The sequence below is a fragment of the Zingiber officinale genome, chromosome 3A (assembly GCF_018446385.1).
Source record: "Zingiber officinale cultivar Zhangliang chromosome 3A, Zo_v1.1, whole genome shotgun sequence".
In the NCBI taxonomy this organism is placed as follows: Eukaryota; Viridiplantae; Streptophyta; class Magnoliopsida; order Zingiberales; family Zingiberaceae; genus Zingiber; species Zingiber officinale.
This window is the reverse complement of record NC_055990.1, coordinates 27,657,884-27,677,910: the sequence shown is the minus strand read 5'-3', so window position 1 is coordinate 27,677,910 and position 20,027 is coordinate 27,657,884. Positions and strand designations below refer to the sequence as shown.

At 36.6% G+C, this 20,027-nt stretch overlaps 1 protein-coding gene across 3 annotated transcripts; it reads right to left on the bottom strand.

Annotated features, from left to right (window-relative positions):
• Nucleotides 1-1,426: 1,426 nt before the first annotated feature.
• On the bottom strand, nucleotides 1,427-19,978 carry LOC122051567 (katanin p80 WD40 repeat-containing subunit B1 homolog KTN80.2-like). Of its 3 annotated transcripts, none has more exons than XM_042612760.1 (18): nucleotides 19,741-19,978; nucleotides 19,203-19,333; nucleotides 18,402-18,519; nucleotides 17,375-17,601; nucleotides 17,187-17,289; nucleotides 16,583-16,653; nucleotides 15,138-15,212; nucleotides 14,913-15,056; nucleotides 14,618-14,807; nucleotides 13,819-14,469; nucleotides 13,690-13,746; nucleotides 13,528-13,604; nucleotides 3,567-3,719; nucleotides 2,668-2,742; nucleotides 2,420-2,532; nucleotides 2,226-2,342; nucleotides 2,022-2,090; nucleotides 1,427-1,781 (listed from the first exon to the last, which is right to left on the bottom strand). In XM_042612760.1, exons 1-18 carry the CDS (start codon nucleotides 19,766-19,768, stop codon nucleotides 1,721-1,723), a joined length of 2,460 nt encoding a protein of 819 aa, XP_042468694.1. In that variant the 5' UTR covers nucleotides 19,769-19,978; the 3' UTR covers nucleotides 1,427-1,720. The 3 variants fall into 3 exon arrangements, with proteins under 3 accessions (XP_042468694.1, XP_042468693.1, XP_042468695.1); XM_042612759.1 differs by having other exon boundaries at nucleotides 13,819-14,511; nucleotides 19,741-19,976; XM_042612761.1 differs by lacking the exon at nucleotides 19,741-19,978 and having other exon boundaries at nucleotides 13,819-14,511; nucleotides 19,223-19,333.
• Nucleotides 19,979-20,027: the final 49 nt, after the last annotated feature.

Genomic DNA, 20,027 nt, shown 5'->3' with positions numbered 1-20,027 from the left:
TCGAGTTTGTAGAGGTTGACTCTTCGACAAAATAATCTTAGTGACTCAATTCCAGACTTTCTTATGATTTCAAATTTGTCATGTACTAATTTAAGTTTTAACAAACTCATTGGACAAATTCCTCAAACGGTAGAGAACATTGTGAATCACACTGATATAAATTTGTCAGTGAATAAGCTTTTGATGGACTAATACCTCGATAAATAGGAAACCTAGCCAACCTTCAACGTTTGAATGTGTCCAACAATAATTTGTACAGTCCATTGCCTTTTGAATTATCAAAATGTCACAGTTATTTGCATTAGAATTGGGATTCAATGATAGAACAATACCGGCACACCTTGGAAACTTATCTGGTCTCTCTCGATTGATACTGCAACAGAATCAATTTAGTGGAGGAGTTCTAGATTTCTTATACAAGTTAAATTGATTGATTGATGTTCATTTTGGAATAAACAAGTTGGGAGGCAACATTCCGTCATCATTGGGTTCATTGTGATACTTGAATGTAGCCTTACTACAAACATATATCAATGTCTCATACAATGGCTTTAATGACCGAGAGGTTTATGCGAGTTTGCAAAGTCATTGCCAAGCTCATTCACAGGAAATCTTCAACTCTGCATCTCGACATACAAGTGATTCTACATGTACAAACAACACCATATTAGACTAATCCAAAGTGCCAAATAATAATTCCAAAGGTTTATCCAAGATCAATCAAGATTGCAATCATAGCTTTGCTTCATTTTGCTTTGTGCTCTAGTCATTTTCCTTTCCTTGCATGAAGTTTCTTCTAGTGCTATGGGTTTTTTTTTCTTTTGAAAAAATAATGTTAGTGTGCATTTAGTGAATAATTTCCAATCTTGGAGGTTTGAAATTTGGTCCCTTTTTTTTAGGGTTTTAGTGATAAATGGTATTGTATTAGACTCAAAGGAAAGATTTATTTGTCATAGTAACATCTCCTCCTGGTTCTTCAAACTTCCGTTGAGCATTTCAATCATAAAGAACTAGGATTTGGCCACATTCCAGTTCTTGTTATGAATGGTAGTGAATATCACAGTAAGAAAGGTCCCACTCAGTCTGGGAGCTCACTCTGTAACCCCTGGCACAACTGCAAGAAGGGCTGCTCATATCATTGCAGTTACAGAAAGGTCCGCAGCTTGCATACACCGAACAGCTAAACTTGCCATAGTCTAGAAGAACATCCATGATTATGTATTCTCCATCCGCGTCGAACTGAGCATCTTGCTGGATGCAGAATCAATCACAAATCTAGTCTTGAGGTTGGGATCAGGCACATGTAACTTTTTAATCAATTTCATGGACAATAATTTGCATAGATAAAAAAAATAAGAAGAAAGATGAATCATTTTCCCTTGTTTGGCTAAGAGAAACGAACCGATCTTGAGGGTCTTTTTGTTTCTTGCGTAGGTGAAACAAGTCTACAAGTTTCTCTTTTCATTGTAAAATACAATAATATTTGTGTTCACAAAATCCAGTAAGGTATAATATCACAAGTCTACAAGTTTCTCACGGCAAAATAGGAAAACACAAACAATGATACATTACGATATATCAATATGCTTACGATATAGAATTGGCCATGCTGAACTTGATGGAATTGAAGATTGCTGTTGTATGTCATGCCAGTGTAGTTGAGCATGAAATCCTGATCAGGCATATAAAAAGGTTATAAGGAAATCAGATGTTCATTTGGTCATGAGCTGTGTAAAACTATGTTGAGTTCTCCAGCATGCTTTGCTACTCCCCTTCCTCTCCTGCACAAAGTAGGGAATGCAACTGTGTGAAAGGTATCCAATTTGGAGCGATGAGGAATCAAATTTTGAAGACTTGAGCTATGTATTCCTATCATGTTTAAGGAAATGATGATTATCTGCCCCTATTTTGATCAGCTAGCCAGAAAAGAAGAGAGGAACAAGGGCAAGTCATCTAAACTGGAAAAGAGAAAAATCTGAAATGTAATTTGTGCTTGCATATCTGACTTTTTATTTTCTTACCTAATTAATGGAGGAAGAAGTTGCTTTATCTTTTCCAAATGGTTGAAACAATGGATGCAACGCTCCAGCCTGCTCCAAACATAATAATGCCCGATGAATAAGATAAGAACCAATTGTATTGAAGTAACCAACCGAGGGTTCATTTGTTAAGAAATGAAACAACTCGACCAAAAGACAACAACCAATGAATTTAAGGAAAGTTACCTCTGTTCTGCTTGAATATCAACCCCCACAGTTGAAGATGCGGTTATTGTTGAAGTAATAACTGGTTTGAATGACTTAACGAGCTCTAACAGCAGACTCAAGGCAACAATAATATGCCTGAAAAACATTTATCATTCCTTATCAGATCCTACTTCTCTATTTACTAGCATTCATCTTTATAAGTGAATTTATACCTCTCAATGTTGCTGCTAAGTAAACTAACAAAAAGAGGCAACAAGAGTGAGAATAGATCAAGGGTAAAAAGATCAATTTTCTCCTTGAGAATGTTGATCACATCAATCTGGACCTGCATTTGAACTTAAGAAATTACTAATCCAAAAAGGCATGAAGGAAAAGGAGGGAAGAAAATCCTTTTTCAGTGCTAGTTGAAAAAATATAAAGTCAACGGCCAAGAAGTTACTGGCTTAAACTAAACACTTACAGAATAGTCAAGCAACTTGGCCATTGCACCTATTGCACCTTTAATGCCGTTTTGTTCCCAAAAATGTTTCACCATCTGGAAATTTGAGTTGGTATGGTGTTGCTATTAGGAACTTGGTGTTTGAAACTAATAACGACATATATAGAAGTTGAATAATTGTCTGTAAAATATCTTATCACAAGCACAAACCATCAGCACATGAGATGAGCACAAATGCATTACAACAAGAACATTGATATTTGAGGCAAACACGAGAAAATTAGATACATGCTTTACAAACATCAGCGCACACAGGGACATTAACTGATATTTGAGGCAAACACTAGAAGAAAATGAATAAAGGTTTTATAAACATACAGTAGGGGTTGACCTCCAATAGACAATATTTGTTTTGGTAGAGTTCTTCTACCAAAGATGAAATTTATTACTACAAAAAGTAGGAAAGTCAAGGAAGGCACGAAAGAGATTAAAGAGAAAAAAAATTCTGAGGTCCCAACCAATGTTTGAATGTAAAAGAATATTTTTGTGCATTCATATTGAGGACCATTAAATGACTAGGTGCAAAGAGAAAATGAATTTTCATCAGTTAACAAAATAACGTGATATTTTTACTCAGATTGTCCAAAGAACTGATCAGGATAAGAATCTTAAGTTAATAGCATCACATATCAAAAATAGTATTAATAGCAAAGTAGCCTGAGCCCTGCTTTGTTTGAAGAATCAAAATTAAAACGAATAGATTTTTGTAGCACCATTTTTTAAATGAATTAAGCAGCCTTGGAGTGGTTCACACCCCGTTCACTAATACATTTTGCAGTTTAATGAAATGAGCTTCCATATCATGGATGGTATCCAGAAAACATTTTAACATCAATTATCATCTCAAGAAGAGACAATACCTGTAACTTCATTAGGCGAGATTTCAAAGAATTTACAAATGCATCATGATTTTGAACGAATGTCTCTGGACTGAAATCAACTTCTGATATTGACAAGTGTCTTTCAGAACTCTGCTCTGATTCTTTCTGTTCGTCATGTAGCAGCAATCCTTTCTGTTCATCATGTGGTAGTATGGAATGAGGTGATTAGAAAACTTAAGAAGCATTCCAAAATAAACATGTGAAATGTTGTGTTTTCTGAGATGATCAATCTTATCTATACTTTTATAACTACAGCATCTCAATTGAGAAGTAACATGCCAATCCGTGACAAAAATTATAAATCCAGGTTTACATCTGAGCACAAAATCATGTCCAACTAGAAAACTAACAAGTGAAAACAACAACAACAACCAAGCCTTTTTCCACTAGGTGGGGTCGGCTTGTAGATTTTATAATCTAAATGCATGATAGACGAATTAATTAAATGTGATAAAAACTTACAGCGATCTCCCGCAGATCCGCAATCGGCAATGACGAACCTTGCTGTCGGAAGAGCGATCACAGGATCGGAAAGCCCTCTGCAATTCCACAAACCAAATCCCGCCGCCTTGGATGTTCTCCTCTTACTCTCATCGTTGCACACTAGCAATTTCACACCCCCTGAGCCTTGGACGGACCCCCTTTATATAGGGAAATACACTAGGGGCATAATGGACTTTTCCATTATGTGTAGTGGGGAACATGGGCCACGTTCCCCACTATCCCCATTTCCAACATCTCCCACTCGTCCAAGGTAAGTCACTAAGACTAGTTCATTCAGGTAAGTCACAAAGACTTAATAAGTCACATAAACTATTAGAGAGTTTGGTCACATAGACCATATGAGAACATCCAATCCATACTTAGAGAAAATGGTTCGTGCGACAGCAAACACACTGAGCGATAGTTGCTAAGAAGATTGTTACACCTTGACTTAGCCGCTCTTTGAGCAATCAATGCTAATAAAGTTGTTACACTTTACTTAGCTGCTCAAATAAATTAGAGACACACTCTTCATAGCACATAGCCTTTTTCCTGGTGGCACATAGCCTTTATCCAGAATCCATCCAATCTTCAAGTGACACACAGCCATTATCTTGAAGATATCTATGTCTTGCTATTTACCCAGATTAAATAATTTTCATTTACATCGATATGAACATCTCTAATCCCTTATAATGACCATTATGTCATGAGCATGTTCCATATCCAATATTCACATTCATTTCTGTACATAACAGAAATGGGTCGACCAGTGAATAACAACAAAAGATGTAAATATATTTAATCTTCCTTTTTAGCTAGAATCAATTCATTTTAATCAGTCGCTTTCCTAGTTATGTTCCATAGACCGAATCATCCATAGCCATAGGATACACGCTAAAGTAGCAGACACTGATTAAAACTTCAAGTAGACAGCTAAATAGTCACTAAGGCAAAAATTGAGATTAACATATAATCTCAAAGGTCTCACATAGTAGAGAAATGGGGATTCATTCTCCTACTACCTTTATTGTCGCAATAGCACATGTGGTATGAATCACATGCTACGATGTTATTCTCTTTACTAAAAAGAGTGCATGTTGTCTTCAAATTTAACATCGTACAGATTTCGATCTAGACATACCTAACGTTTAATCCTGAATTCAACATATGAATTCTAATCTGGCTTTCAACAGGTTCAGTAAATGGTGGGTTCATTTACTTCGATCATTATTTACATATAAATGATCTCATCTTGATACAATTATCAAGGCGACCTCAACTTATGAATCTGTCTCTAATTTCATAATTTCAGCTACGTAAGCTGTTTCATAAGTAACGGTCTTACCCCTATTTGTACTTAACAAACAGAGATGACTGTCCATGTGAGTGGACCAATCTCCACTTGCCAACATGCTCACCGAGATCTTACATGAATGTAACAAATACAACATATACACTGAATAAATTATGGCAAATTACACAATCATAACATAAAGTTTGATTGTTATTTCAATATTGTTACATTCTACGAAGTCCCAAAGACTTTACATGTTCTTTAAATGACTCTTTAGTCATTGGCTTAGTAAAAGGATTTGCAAGCATAACACGTGTAGGGACATACTCAAGAATGACTTTTCTTTTAGCCACAATATCCCTTACAAAATTATATTTAATTTCTATATGCTTGCCTTTGCTATGATATTTGGGATCCTTGGAAAAAGCTATTGTAACTTAACTGTAACCTTCTCAACCAGACTGCTTCTTGCACAGTCGCTGAACATGCCACATATTCAGCTTCCATAGTCGATAAAGCTACACAAGCTTGTTTCTTACTATTCCATGAGATGGCGTCACCATTCAACAAGAATGCATAGTCTAATGTGGATTTTCTATCATCCAGGTCCCTAGCCCAATCTGCATCTGAATAAATTTTCAGACTCATATATGATCCTTGGAAACAGAGACAATAATCTGTTGTCACCTTCAAATATCTAAATATTCTTTTTACTGTCTTCTAGTATCTCAGTCCTAGGTTTGACTGGAAGCGACTAACTAAGCCAGTAGCATAGCTGATATCGGGACATGTACACAAGATAGTGTACATCAAACTACCAATAGCACTGGTATATGATTTTTTATTCATTTCAGTTATTTCTTCTGGAGTTTTAGGACACATATTCTTGCTTAAAACAGTACCTTTCACAATAGGTGTACGTTCTATGTTGCAATTAGATATGCCGAAATGATGTAACATCTTATTTATATAAGACTCTTGTGATAGACCCAAAAATCTTTTAGGACGATCTCTTATGATCTTCACCCCTAAGATGTATTCAACTTCTCCCATATCTGTTGTATCAAATTCGATGACAGTTACTTCTTGACTTCATTCACATATCCTATGTCATTTCCAACTATCAGATATCATCAACATATAATGATAAAATGACATACTTTCCTTTTTCCCTGTTCAGGAAAACTGATCCTCATTGATCATTTCAAAACCATAAGATAAAACGACTTCGTTAAATCTTATGTTCCATTGTCTTGACGCTTGCTTTAGCCCATATATAGACTTTTAAGTCTACATACTTTTGCTCTTGGCCTTCAAAGAATAAAACCTTACGGTTGAACCATATAGATTTCTTCGTCAAGATCACCGTTAAGGAAAGCGATTTTTACATCCATTTGATGTAATTCTAAGTCATAATATGCCACAAAGGCCAAAATAACTCTTATTGATACAAATTTCACTACGGGAGAAAATGTCTCTTCAAAGTCAATACCCTCCATTTGGGTATATCCTTTTGCAACTAAACGAGCTTTGTATCTGCTAATCGATCCATCTGCTTTCCTTTTTATTTTGAGAATCCATTTATTCCCAATAGCCCTTCGGCCCGGAGGAAGATCAACTAAGTCCCAAACATAATTTTGAATCATGGACTCCATCTCTTCAACCATTGCAGCTTTCCATTTTTCTCTAACTCTACATCCCAATGCTTCCTCAATGGATTGAGGCTCGTCGTCGTCAATTGGAAGTGTAACCAATGCCTCATTCTCAATATCAAACCTCTTCTTAGGTTTGATCTTACGAACACTTCTCCGTAAGTTGGGCTGTTGAGAAGTCAACTCATGACTCGGCATATCACTCCCACTCGGTTGACTAGACTTTGACACCTCTCTTGTTGATAATATCTCATCCTCCTCAAATAGAGGAACATTTTTATCAACATCACCTCTGATTGGGAACTCTGTTTCGAGAAAAGTCACATCTCTCGAGTCTATTTCGGAGATGGTTCCATCTAGTTGCTCACCTATGAAAACATAACCTTTGGAGGTCTCATGATATCTTATAAAGATACATTTCTTACCTCTAGGCCCTAGTTTTCCATACTTGTGAGAACTATCATGAACATAAGCAGCTGACCCCCAAGGTCTCAGATTACTCAAATCTGGTTTTCTGCCTGTCCAACGTTCATATGGGGTAGATGGAACTGACTTTGAAGGCACTTTGTTAAGTATATAGGCTGCAGTTAATAATGCATCTCCCCAATAGGAGATTGGCAAATTAGCTTGCGCCATCATAGACCTAACCATTTCAAGAAGAGTCCTATTTCTTCTTTCAGCTACCCCATTTTGCTGTGGAGTTCCAGGGATTGTTAACTGTCTAATAATCCCTCTATCATTACATATTGTCTTGAACATATCAGACAAATACTCCCCTCCACGGTCAGTGCGTAAAGCCTTAACTTTACGTTCTGTTTGATTCTCAACTTCGTTCATATAACGAATGAAGCAATCTAATGCTTCAGATTTGTGAGAAATCAAATACACATGACCGAACCTAGAGAAATCATCAATAAATGTAATGAAATAGGAAGCTCCATGTCTAGCCTTCACATTCATTGGACCACAAATGTCCGAATGAATTAACTGCAATGTCGATTCAGATCTAATAGCCTTACCAAATGGTTTCCTAGTTACTTTTCCAGCAAGACAATGCTCACATATAGACAATTGAATCTTAGCTCGAGTGCCCAATAGACCCTCTCTAGCTAATCGATTCATACGTTCTTGTCCTATGTGTCCTAATCTAGCATGCCAAACTTCATCAGTTATATCTGCATCACTAGTTAAAGCAATGTTTGAAAAACAACCATCAATAGCATAATTGACATCTGGTTCTACATCAAGAACCATAAAACCATTTGTTAAAAAACCATATCCGATAGACACTGAGTCAATCTTAAGTTCAACAGACCGACTGTAAAAATTAATACAATACCCTAAATCAAGAAGACACGTAACGGAAACAAGATTCCGTCGAATTTCAGGAGCATACAAGACATCATGTAGAAATAAAACTCTACCACCATGTAGGTTGAGTTTGCAAGTGCCGACTCCTTTGACTTCAACTCTTGCATTATTTCCTGCATAGATCCACTTGTTGCCAGCTGGTACCCGACGGTACTCAACAAATGTAACTCGTTCCCGAGCTACATGGTTGGTTGCTCCCGAATCTATAATCCACAAAGGATAAGAATCAGCTAACAACACTGAACTAGCAACAAAATGCTCTTGAAAAGAAGACACACTTGGATTTACCTTTTCCGGCTCAGTGCACTCCCGAGCAAAGTGACCCTTTTTGCCACAATTAAAACAAGTCAACTTGTTTTTAGGTTTCTTTCCAGTCTTCTTGACTATCTTCTTGATTGAGCCTTGTCCCACAACAGCAGCTTCCCTCTTCTTTCCCTTCCCTTTTTTGAACCATTTTTTTTTCTTGGATCCATATGATCCAGCAGAACTTACAGCCACATAGGCTTGTCCAGAAATCCTTGCGGATTCAACTCTCTCCGCCTCCAATTCTACATGGCGTGAGACATCAGTGAAAGCCTTGATACTCTCACTATGAGTTAAGGTATGCTTCATGGTCTCCCAAGAATCTGGAAGTGAACGAATAACTGCTTGAACCTGTTGTTCATCAGTCAACTCATGACCAGCAGTTTTAAGCTCCCGAATCATGTTCGACATCTCCCTGAGGTGTTGAACCATTGACACATTCGGACGCTTTTTGTAGCTGTCAAATTTAATTGTCAGCTGTCGAAGCTTGCTCAGACTTACTCCACTGTATTTTTCTTTAAGGGCAACCCAGACTTCATGAGCCGTAAGATATGACTCATATTCAAAAGCTAGGTCGTCTACCATTGAACTAATCAATATACCCTTTGCAGTGGAGTCCTTTTTCTTCTATGCCTTATAGGCATCAAGATCTCGTCTGTGTTGTGCAGTGGGACCATCTACAGGTACTTCCATAACCTAATTTACAGCCTCTAGAACTTCTTGTTCCTCAAGTACATATTGTATCTTGAGGTGCCAGATCTTGTAGTTATCCCCATTAAGTTTTTCACCTTTGTTGAGTTCAGCTATTATGTTTTTGGTTGTCATAATCTATCATAAATAAACAAATTATTTAGTATTCAGTGTATATCATATGTATGCAATTTATGATTGACTTAATATTACTTTGAGTTGGTTTACAAAATCAAGTGACAACTATGTTTTCACTCATCATCCGTATGACCAATCAAATTAATATTAATCAATTCTATTACATACATCCCAACAAATGAACTAATCATTTATAATATCATGAATTCATTAATTAAATGAACTAATCATTTAATGTATCATGTTTTTTTTAAAAAAAATTAAATGAACTAATCATTTAATACATCATGAACTAATCATGCATCATGTCAAGCAAACAACATAAATAAATGAACATATCATTAATATAAAATTATGCTGCAAATTGTTAACATATAACCAACTGACATGAATGAAATGAACTAACTATTGTTCATACAAAACGACAATAAAAATAACAAAACTCTAATAAACTAGATAGGCAACTACCACTCCCACTAGGACAGACACTAGTGCAGTGGCTAATATAATCCCTCTCAGCCTGAACTCATTTGGGGTAAACACAGGCAGGACAGCTTCAAGGTTCTGATTGGATCCTCTTCTGGATCCTCCTCGATCATTTCCGGGTCCTCTTGAACTCTTCCGGATCCTCTTGAGTCATATGATGAAGTAGCTCCTCACATAACTCTGAATATGTGATACGTCCTTGATGACGCCCCCAAATATAGTCATCTTAGGATTTTCTGGCAATGATTGCATCAAAGCCCAAATCCTATAACTGTCCAGTACTGGAAACTCTTCTCGCTCAAGTTTCCAAAAGCTCATCAAGTCGCCGTCAACGTGTCGCCGACTCCATAGCGAGTTGTACTCATCTCCGAATCTCCTCCTCGAATGATTTCGTCGCGACGAGTCAATGTGTAATCGTCGTGCCATCCGAAAATTGAAAATAAATAAGTCGATAAAACCGACTAACCAGTACAAAACCGGCTTATTTCAATTTATACAGGCATAGTACCAACATAATAAATCAAGAAAAACAAATCTTCTCGATTTTCAGGAGTTTAACTCGACAATTAGAACTAATCTAATTGGTCAGACCCATTGGATCGGTTGATTAGGGATCCAGATCCTAAGCTTGGTCCATTGTCCTTAATTAGAACTAATCTAATTGGACAGGGATTTTGTGCCTATGTTCTGTTACTTTTTCTCTAAGTCCATTTCTACCAATTTCAGACTTATTGATCAAACTCAGGTCCGTTTAATCAAATTAATGCCCATTGGTTTAAGTCCGACCAATTAGAACAAATTTAATTGTTTTGATCAAATCTGACTCATTAGAACAAATCTAGTCATTTGATCATATTTGGTCCAAGTCCAATTACTTAACCCAAATTAATTTCGGGTTTGGATCAAATTGGTTCAATTAAACCAACTAATGATTTAAATCTGAACCAAATCTAAGTGGACCAAAATTACTCTGGATCATTTATCATAAATAGTGAATTAATTGAACTCAATTTCAATTAATTAACGCATGCAAACAGATTTAATTGCATTAAATAAAATTAACTAAACATGCATGTTCACATTTAAATCATACATGAATTAATGTGAAATTTTAAATTATTTAATGCAATTTAATCCTATTTCCTTCCACCTTATTCTGTGAATATATCACAGTCCGTTTTTTAATTTGAAAAAGTCAAAAACAGAAACTTTCATATTTTATCTTTTCTGTTGCACGATTCCACGATGCATGCTGCAGATTGCACGCCGACCATGTCGTTGTAGCCAGCCTCACAGCGACAAACACTGGGAAGAAACTGCAAGATGCCACCTCGATCTTCTGCACGCACGCTGCGCACATCATGCACACTGTGCACGCCACCTTATTCGCGACGAACACGAATTACAGAGGTGTCCAGGAGCACTCCGCCGGCCATCCACCATCGGAGACAAACTCCGTGGATGTTCCTCAAGGCATACTGCGTCACAATTTCACTCGGCTACAGCAAAACTAGACGGAGACAAACTCCATTCAGGGCAGCGATTATTATCACTGATCAGGACTTAGTCGTGATTTCGCCCAGTAAAAACGAACAGAACCAAGTCATAATTTTGATTCAACGAAGGGGTAAGGTTTTAGGATTTATCATGCATTTAGAACGAATTACGCGCTCTGATACCAATGTAGATTTTATAATCTAAATGCATGATAGACGAATTAATTAAATGCGATAAAAACTTACAGCGATCTCCCGCAGATCCGCAATCGGCAATGACGAACCTTGCTGTCGGAAGAGCGATCACAGGATCGGAAAGCCCTCCGCAATTCCACAAACCAAATCCCGCCACCTTGGATGTTCTCCTCTTACTCTCGTCATTGCACACTAGCAATTTCACACCCCCTGAGCCTTGGACGGACCCCCTTTATATGGGGAAATACACTAGGGGCATAATGGACTTTTCCATTATGTGTAGTGGGGAACATGGGCCACGTTCCCCACTATCTCCATTTCCAACACGGCTGTATAAATCCTTTTATGCATTAAGCTCTATCTCCTATTATATTTTCATCTATATTTAAATAAATTTTATCTTGTTTTATTGTTGCTAACCAAGTCTTTTTTTGGTCTTCCTCTTCCTCGTTTGATATGTATGTTTATCATAGTTTCACATCGCCTAACTGGAGAATTTATTGGTCGTCTAAGTACATGTCCGTACCATCTTAAACGTGTCTTTCGGAGTTTTTCCTCAATAGATGCAACTCCGACTTTCTCTCTAACAAGTGAAAACAAAATTTGAAAAAAAAATCTCAAATATTTTAATTGCACTGAGTGACCATTAACTGGTTAATTGTAAAATTCCAATTGTCTCTTCACAATTTGGACATGTGTACTTAGTAAGAATCATAATAAAGTGTCTAAATAGCACATGAATAGGACTGTCTAAATGAAGACACAATGGTCGTTTACGTTTCTATTGGACCAAAACAGCAAAACACTTAGATGATCAGGATCAATTTTGTAATTGACTGGGACTTGACCAACTGGGACAAGTTGGATTAATTAATAAAAATAAAATAAACCCTAAAACATAACAAATATTCTAGAACATACAAAGATGAATCACATAAATGAACCTAGATTATCATAGGTTTCAAACATTTTGGATCCAAAGTTAATTCTATGTTTGATTTAAATAACATAATGAAACAACATACTGCAAGAAAACAGAATAATTTTTCCAACTCTTTTTAACATAAGACAACTCGGTCATTTAGTATGAAATTAGATTTGGTGAAAGCAACATGTTACATGACACAGATGGCAGTTGCATGCGAATAAGGATCTGTATCATGGATGCCAAGCGTCTAAAATGGCCATCAATAATTAAAATTACAGCTTGATTTGAAGGGAAGAGGAACACATGCTTTGATGTATTTGTAAGATCACAATAGCACAATAGCCCTCAGGTCAACACGATGTGAATAATTTAGCCAACCAAGAAAGAAATCTTGGAAACACAGATTTAACTCTATTATATGTTATCTGATTACATGTGAACACCAAATTGCAGTTCTCAAGAGTGCAGCTAATTATTTGTGTTGGGTGCAGGCTTAAATTTTTTTGCCACCTCTGCTTTTGCCAGTAGAATTGTATTGAAGTGTAAGATTGAAACTTTAGCGAATGCTATCCTTTTTCCTTTTTGTTTGAAAGAATAGAAAATCATTCAAAACTTGATTGTATCATTAGTTGAAGCCAAGAATATTCTATAATTTCACATAAAAGTAAAGATAGACAAGTTTTCAAGAAGGTGAGTTCATAATGCCTCTATTTACTGACAAATTACAGAGCGATCCTAATAATAAATAACAATGCTTAGTATGGATAAAGAAGTAAATATTGTATTAGTAAAAAATAGAGTAAATCACATCAGAAACACAATATATAGCTAAGAACATCATGAATGCCATTGCAATTTGAGTGACAGGCTACAAGATACAGAAAGTGGAAGAAATACTCACCCTGTTCCCACTACTAGATCTCTCTCTTTTCTCCCAGCATTCAACTAGAGTCCGCGTCTTCCCAAGTTGAACAGCAACTACAAAGAGAGACAAAAAAACATCATTAGGCAGAAAATTTAATTGGCGATAGTTTGAGACATGAAATGCCTATAGCAATATTACCTCCCCTAACATATGTCACTGATTTTGTTTCACTGCTCGAGCATGTCAACTCCTCACCTGAAAGAAATACAAAGAGAATTAACAGGGTAAATTATTTTTCTCTTTATTAACCAGGAGGAATAACCATACAATGGTCATTCTGAGAGTGTACAGGCTGCTCTAGTGATACTACTCTTTCAAAATCTCTGGCAATGTCTCTGGTTTTGTCATGTTCTCTTTTATCAGTTTCTGCAGCATCATGGTTCCCAGCAACACCAGAGAACAGTCTTAAATTAATATCTGAATCACATCTCTCACTCATGTTCACAGATGCTTTCTCTACCAGTTGGCCCTTGCTATCTCCAGAAGCAAATGATGGCTTATGCTTATGAGCAGGTCTGTTCAATCTTAAATTATGGGAAATTGTCTCAGGAGTGATGTTTTTAACTTTGAAACTGTCCAGATCTCTGTTGTCTCTAGGTACAACAACCGACATGGACACTGGAGAATGTGTTCCCAAAGATGCTTGCACCATCGGGCGTTGCTTTGCATTAACCAAACTAATTTCTTTTGCACTAGTAGAAATAGAAGTCAACATAGTACTCTTTGAAGGCAAAATTTGTGAACTTCTATTTGAGGAATTAAGAGAACCTCGTACAACTTTGGATGTGGCAGCACTTCTGATTGATGCTTCCGAAGTAATCCTAGAATCAATTTTTTGTGGACCAGTGATGCCACCGGAAGAGGTTTTATCCCTTATAACTCTACTCAAAATCACTGATGGGGTAGTGGATGCATAATCTGAATTAGATACAGGTGTTATACTTGGCAGAAAATCATCAGCTGTTTCAAATCAAGAACAAGAAAAGCTAAATAGAATATCCTGATACTTGGCCTTTCAAAAATGAAGATTGAAATCGAATTAATAATATTAAATCATTTCACTTACAGGTTAAGAATGATCCTTTTTTGGTCTCCTTAGTTTTAACTCCAATTTCTTGATACTCAGAGGTAGGTGTTGTATTAGATTTCTTGCTGATATCGGTCAATTCCAGGGAATGGATTTCTCCTTGAACATAAGTAGGTTCAACAGTCACATTTACTTTTGGAACCACTCCAAGAGCATATGGAGCAATGAGCTGAAAGAAAAAGACAATTACTTTTGTCAAACTTTTTAAGGTGGATTTTATTATCAAACCAATCTACACATTATCAGAATATCATATCGCAAATATAGTAATTACTGATATATCAGCTAGCCAAAGTCCAATGCAATTTTCATGGTAGGAACATCCTAAAAGTTTTCCTTCATAAACACTGAGATCAGCCAAAGTGGACCACCCCATATCAACAGCATCATGGCATCTTATTGGTTCCCAAGAGAAAACCTGGTATTTGCATTTTACATCAGATGAGCAGCAGAAGATTCACTGTCTGATATAAAGAAATAATTTCATTGAAAGAGGTACCTTTAAGGCTGCATCCAACCCACAGAAGAGAGATTTTCCATCTGGGTGAAAGATCATTGAGCATACCCTGGTAACCTGAGAAATGAGAAAAACAAGATAAAGATCCAAATATAACTCCATAACTGAAACTAATATCTTGCTGCTCGAGAATTCGGAAGGTACATTTCTAGTTAAGCTAACATATTTTCAAGTACCAGTATGTAGCCTGAGTACAAAAAAGTACAAAAAAGAAGTGTAATGTAAAAAAGAGGATAGATTGGTTTAGTTCTTGAGACTCTCCAAAATGTAGCCTTCAATACCACATGAAAAGAAATGATGACTAATGTGAAAACAGGACCTACAATATAACATCTAAGATTCATTCTCACATGGGAGGTTGTGGAGTTATGAGCGAGTTTATAGGCTTAAATGAGTGAAAAACCACTAACTTGAGATTAAGCATTTGAACCAATGGATGCAACCATGGGCTAGTTTTAGCATCTAACTAATTCTGAAAATTGATGTTAGAGTGGACACAATATTTAGGATCCCTGAAATAAATCTCAGAAATATTTTTCCCATAGTTGAAGTATTCGAAAATCCTACATGTGTATGTCAGAGCTACCATTGACACAGACATTTAGAAACAGCCTTACACCTTTAGTTATGAAATTTGCAGCTAGAGCCTCTTGCAATCTTTTATGTGCAGCTAGAGCCTCTTGCTATCTTTGAGTATAAGTAATTTGTGAAAGGAAACTTGCTAAAAAAAGGAAATTATACTCAAGAAGCATATGTGGAGTAGCTTCCCAAAACTTATTGAGTGTACTGAGCACATCATTGTTTTACCTTCATATATTTTTTATGGGTCCGAGATTTCAAAATGAAAATAAGACCAAACATATAAGGTACATTTTAAACTTAGCCTTTCTCTTCGGTCTAGTTTGTTGCTAGATGAACAAAAAAAACAACTGAAGCATATGGAAGAAATTTGGTTCAGCTGTCAAACCCAACCATGAAAACTCTTTGCATGGTTCTGATCATCCATGCCAAGTCTAAGGAACTTGAGTGAAAAGTGAATTCAGGGACAAAACAGAAATGGAAACTGCCTCATGATTAGCTGATCTGCAACGAAGTTTCAGCCTCTACTTAAATTGTCCAGAATAAGAATGAATGGTAGAAGGTTGCTGATGTCAACTTCACATGGGTAGGGAAGTCGACAGCACATGGAAGCATACAAAAATGGAAAAAAGAATCCGCCAATATCTCCTATAACTATAAGCTAAAAAATCTATCCAGTGATGGAATTATGAGACCATCACCTAAAATTGGAAAGTATAAGGTCAGAATTATAGTATAAATAGAGGCAATTTGCCAATAGTCAAGATGGGTCTTATAAATTTAAAAGTGCAAGCCCAATGGGAATTGTGCCTTAAGTTTAGATACAAAAGACTTGCAAATCGGCAAACCTCAGGCCCTGCAGAGCCTATTAATTCAAAGGTCTCTAGGTCCCAGAAGTTCACAGTTCGATCAGCAGAACCTGAAAGTCATTTGTATGAGATTTACCAGAAGTATAGTAGATAGAATGAGAACACTACAAAAACATAGAAACTTTAATGACTAGGAAGTAGAAAGTAGGCATCTTTTGTGTATAGTGGGATCTAAATCGATCACAAGACAAACTTGAAAATCATGCTTCAAATCTATTTTCATTTGCGCTCATACACTTTCTCTACTGTAAAACATTGTCCTTGATCAGACAAATTACATTGGGCTTTAAAATGCTAAGATCTGGTTCTTATGATAAAAATGAAACTATGTGAGATTTCCATCAAATCATTTCACATTTAGTAACAACGTCTATTGCCCTAAATCATAAACCAAAGTTCAGAATAATCAAAAGAATAGTTTGATGTTGAAAACAGGCACAGGAAGTTTAGGGCCACTAAAAGTCAGAAGTTTGCAGCAAGTAAAATAAATCTATAATAAAAATTGTTGGTCAAGGTCAATGCCTAGCTATAATTAAAACTATGGAAATTAAGGAACAAACTACGAAGACAATGAAGAGCATACCTGTTGCAAGTAGAAACTCATGAGGATGGAAATCAATACACCTAATTGGTCCATTATGGAACTTAAAATCATGCAGAAGCTTTCCTGCTGTTAAATCCCACAGCTGTTAAAAAACCAAAAAAAAGTTTTAGCTGCCCTATCCTGGAAGAACCAAATGCCATCCATCCAGAGCCAACGTCCATAATTACCTTCACCACGTTATCTGCTCCTCCTGTAACAACCCATCGTCCATCTGGTGTAAATCTAATTTTTCTAATTCCCCCAGTGTGGCCCTTGTAAGTATGAATGCATCCCTTCTTTCTAATATCCCATATCCTAAGATCAGCATCCAAAGAACCAGAAGCAAAGAATTCACCAAATGGATGGAATTCAACAGAAGTGCAATTTGATCTGTGCCCAGTAAGTGTCCGAATAACTACACTTTGACACCAAAAGACAAATCAGAAAATTAAAATACAGTCTGCAAAAACATGACTAATGTATTTGAAGTCAACCAGTGCCCAAATGTATTTGAACCAGAAAAGAGTCTTATTCTCTTTGATTTTAGCGGGAGAGTCAGCATGTCAGTTCTAATGCCCATTATTTAGATCAATCATTGTTGGGAACTGAATTGCCCACAATTTGTATGGTTCAAATAAGCAAATGGCTGGATAAGTTCTCATTCACAATACCGAGGCCCAAAATGTCTGTTATTGGGGCATCACTCCCTCTCCTCGTCACTTTGATTGACTTTAATGGTTTTTGTTGCTTCTTAACTGTCTTTTTGGCTATGGTGTCCTTCTCCAATTCTGCAAGAATTAGGGCCTGACTATAGTTGATCCTAAGTCTCTATGTCCAATTGAGAAATACCACATGTAAAAGTTCTCAAGAATTTTCATGACACTTAGCTCAAAACTTTGAGTTGGATTGATTATGTTCTTTCTATGTAGCTATAACACTTTTAAGGAATGTGGTTGTTCATTTGTTGGGAAAGAGACAATGTAGCTAAATACTTCCTGACAAGTGTATGTGAGTAACAGATTATCTAGTTGGCCCTTAGAAAGATGATTATAAGTGAATTTGTGCCAGTTAAAACAATGTATTGCTAGAAAATAAAAGGAAAATTAACTTCAGTTGGATTAAGTAGCCTTGTACTTTGAACTGACCCAAGTTGCAGGCAAATTTTAACAAGTAGTCTCACAATTGTTGCAGGTAAACTAGGTTAACATAATTTACTCTTTGCCTCTTCCAGATCCCAAAGCTTAATTATGCCATTTGATGATCCTCCAAGAACCAAGACCTCTGCTGAGTCAAACACCACTGACTCTACAGAATTCATATGGCCTGATAGACTCTGCAGATAATCAAAGAGGTTTTTAGCTAAAAACTGTTCTTATTTGAATGAACTATCAGACAAAATAAAGGTAAAGCGATAGTGGTTTGGGTAGCCAGTATTTTCATCCACTAAGCATGCAGAAAAAAGTAGTGATAATTGTTTTAAGGCCTTCTTTTTGATCTAACACGGTATGCAAAGTGAACCAGATTGGCTGGTTCAATTAGTTTGGCTAATTTTTAATCCAGTCAGGTTAAAGGTCAAGACCCAGAAAGTCAAGAGTTGATCAAACTAAGTGAAAAATCAAGGTGAATAGTATTGGTTGAATTGGATCATAGTTTTCCTAATGGTCGTTTTCAAAAATAAGTTGTATGATGTATCAATCCAATTCAATCAGTATGAACAATGAAATGCCATGACCTGACTCCTTGAACATTGAAAGAAGCAGCATAGAGATAAGTTTTTGACTTGGATTCATGCTAATGGACGCACAAAGAGGCCTGGTGACTTGCTCAATGTCATGTTAAATTACCTTCAATCAGCCAGAAACTCAAGCATACAATATAAAAAAGAAAAAAAAAGGAACCAACTAGTGAAAGAGAATTGAATATTCATTATTTTGGAGCTTGGACTAGGAAATGTATATCAAGCCGTATATGATTATGAAGACTCACATGGAAGAAAAAGACAAGGATGGGACTCACCAATAGTGGATTTGGCTTACCAATTGCCCATAGGTTAACTTTGCGATCTTCACCACCCGTGACAAAAATTCTGTTCGATTTCTTCCCAATTGACACACACTTCACATCAGAAGCGTGTGCTACAATCTCCTCTAGTTACAAAGATCAAGGAAAATTCAAAATAAACAAAATTATGGTTCACTATGCTTTTGAAGCATCCTTTTCTTTCTGGAAAACGAAGAAAACAGTGAGTAAGCAAACATAACAACACCGCATAAAAATTGCTTCTTCTTTTTAGCTTAATTTTTTGTCCGGATGCGATTGTGAATGAGACGCATGAACTTCGAACAAAATTTAAATACCACTGCAATCAAGTATCAACCCAATAACACCAAAGAAGCATCATAATCAATTAATTTCAGTACAAACGACAGAAAAATCCTAACTTCAAGCCACAGATTCCAATTCACGAACATTTTTAGGACAAAAGAATTCGCGCGTGAGGAATGAGATGCAATCCAAAATTTTCGAATTCGAAGTGAGAAGATAAGAAGGATACGGAGCTTGTAGCCGCGATTCAACGCCATCCCTTTTTCCAGATCTCTCGGCCAGCTCGATCTGGTGCTTCAAGACGCAGTGCGACGCTATCGAGCTCAATCTACTGGAAGTAGGACCGCCGAAGGAAGACGCAGAAGAATGGGTCGGAAGGCAGAGCAACAGCATGACTGCTCCGCCTCCTACTTTTATTAGTTACTTTGTCTGGTTCTCGTGCGAGGGATGTTGACGGAGAGCGTCTTAGAATTCCATCCATCAACGGACACGCAGTTTCGTTGTCTGCCGTACAAA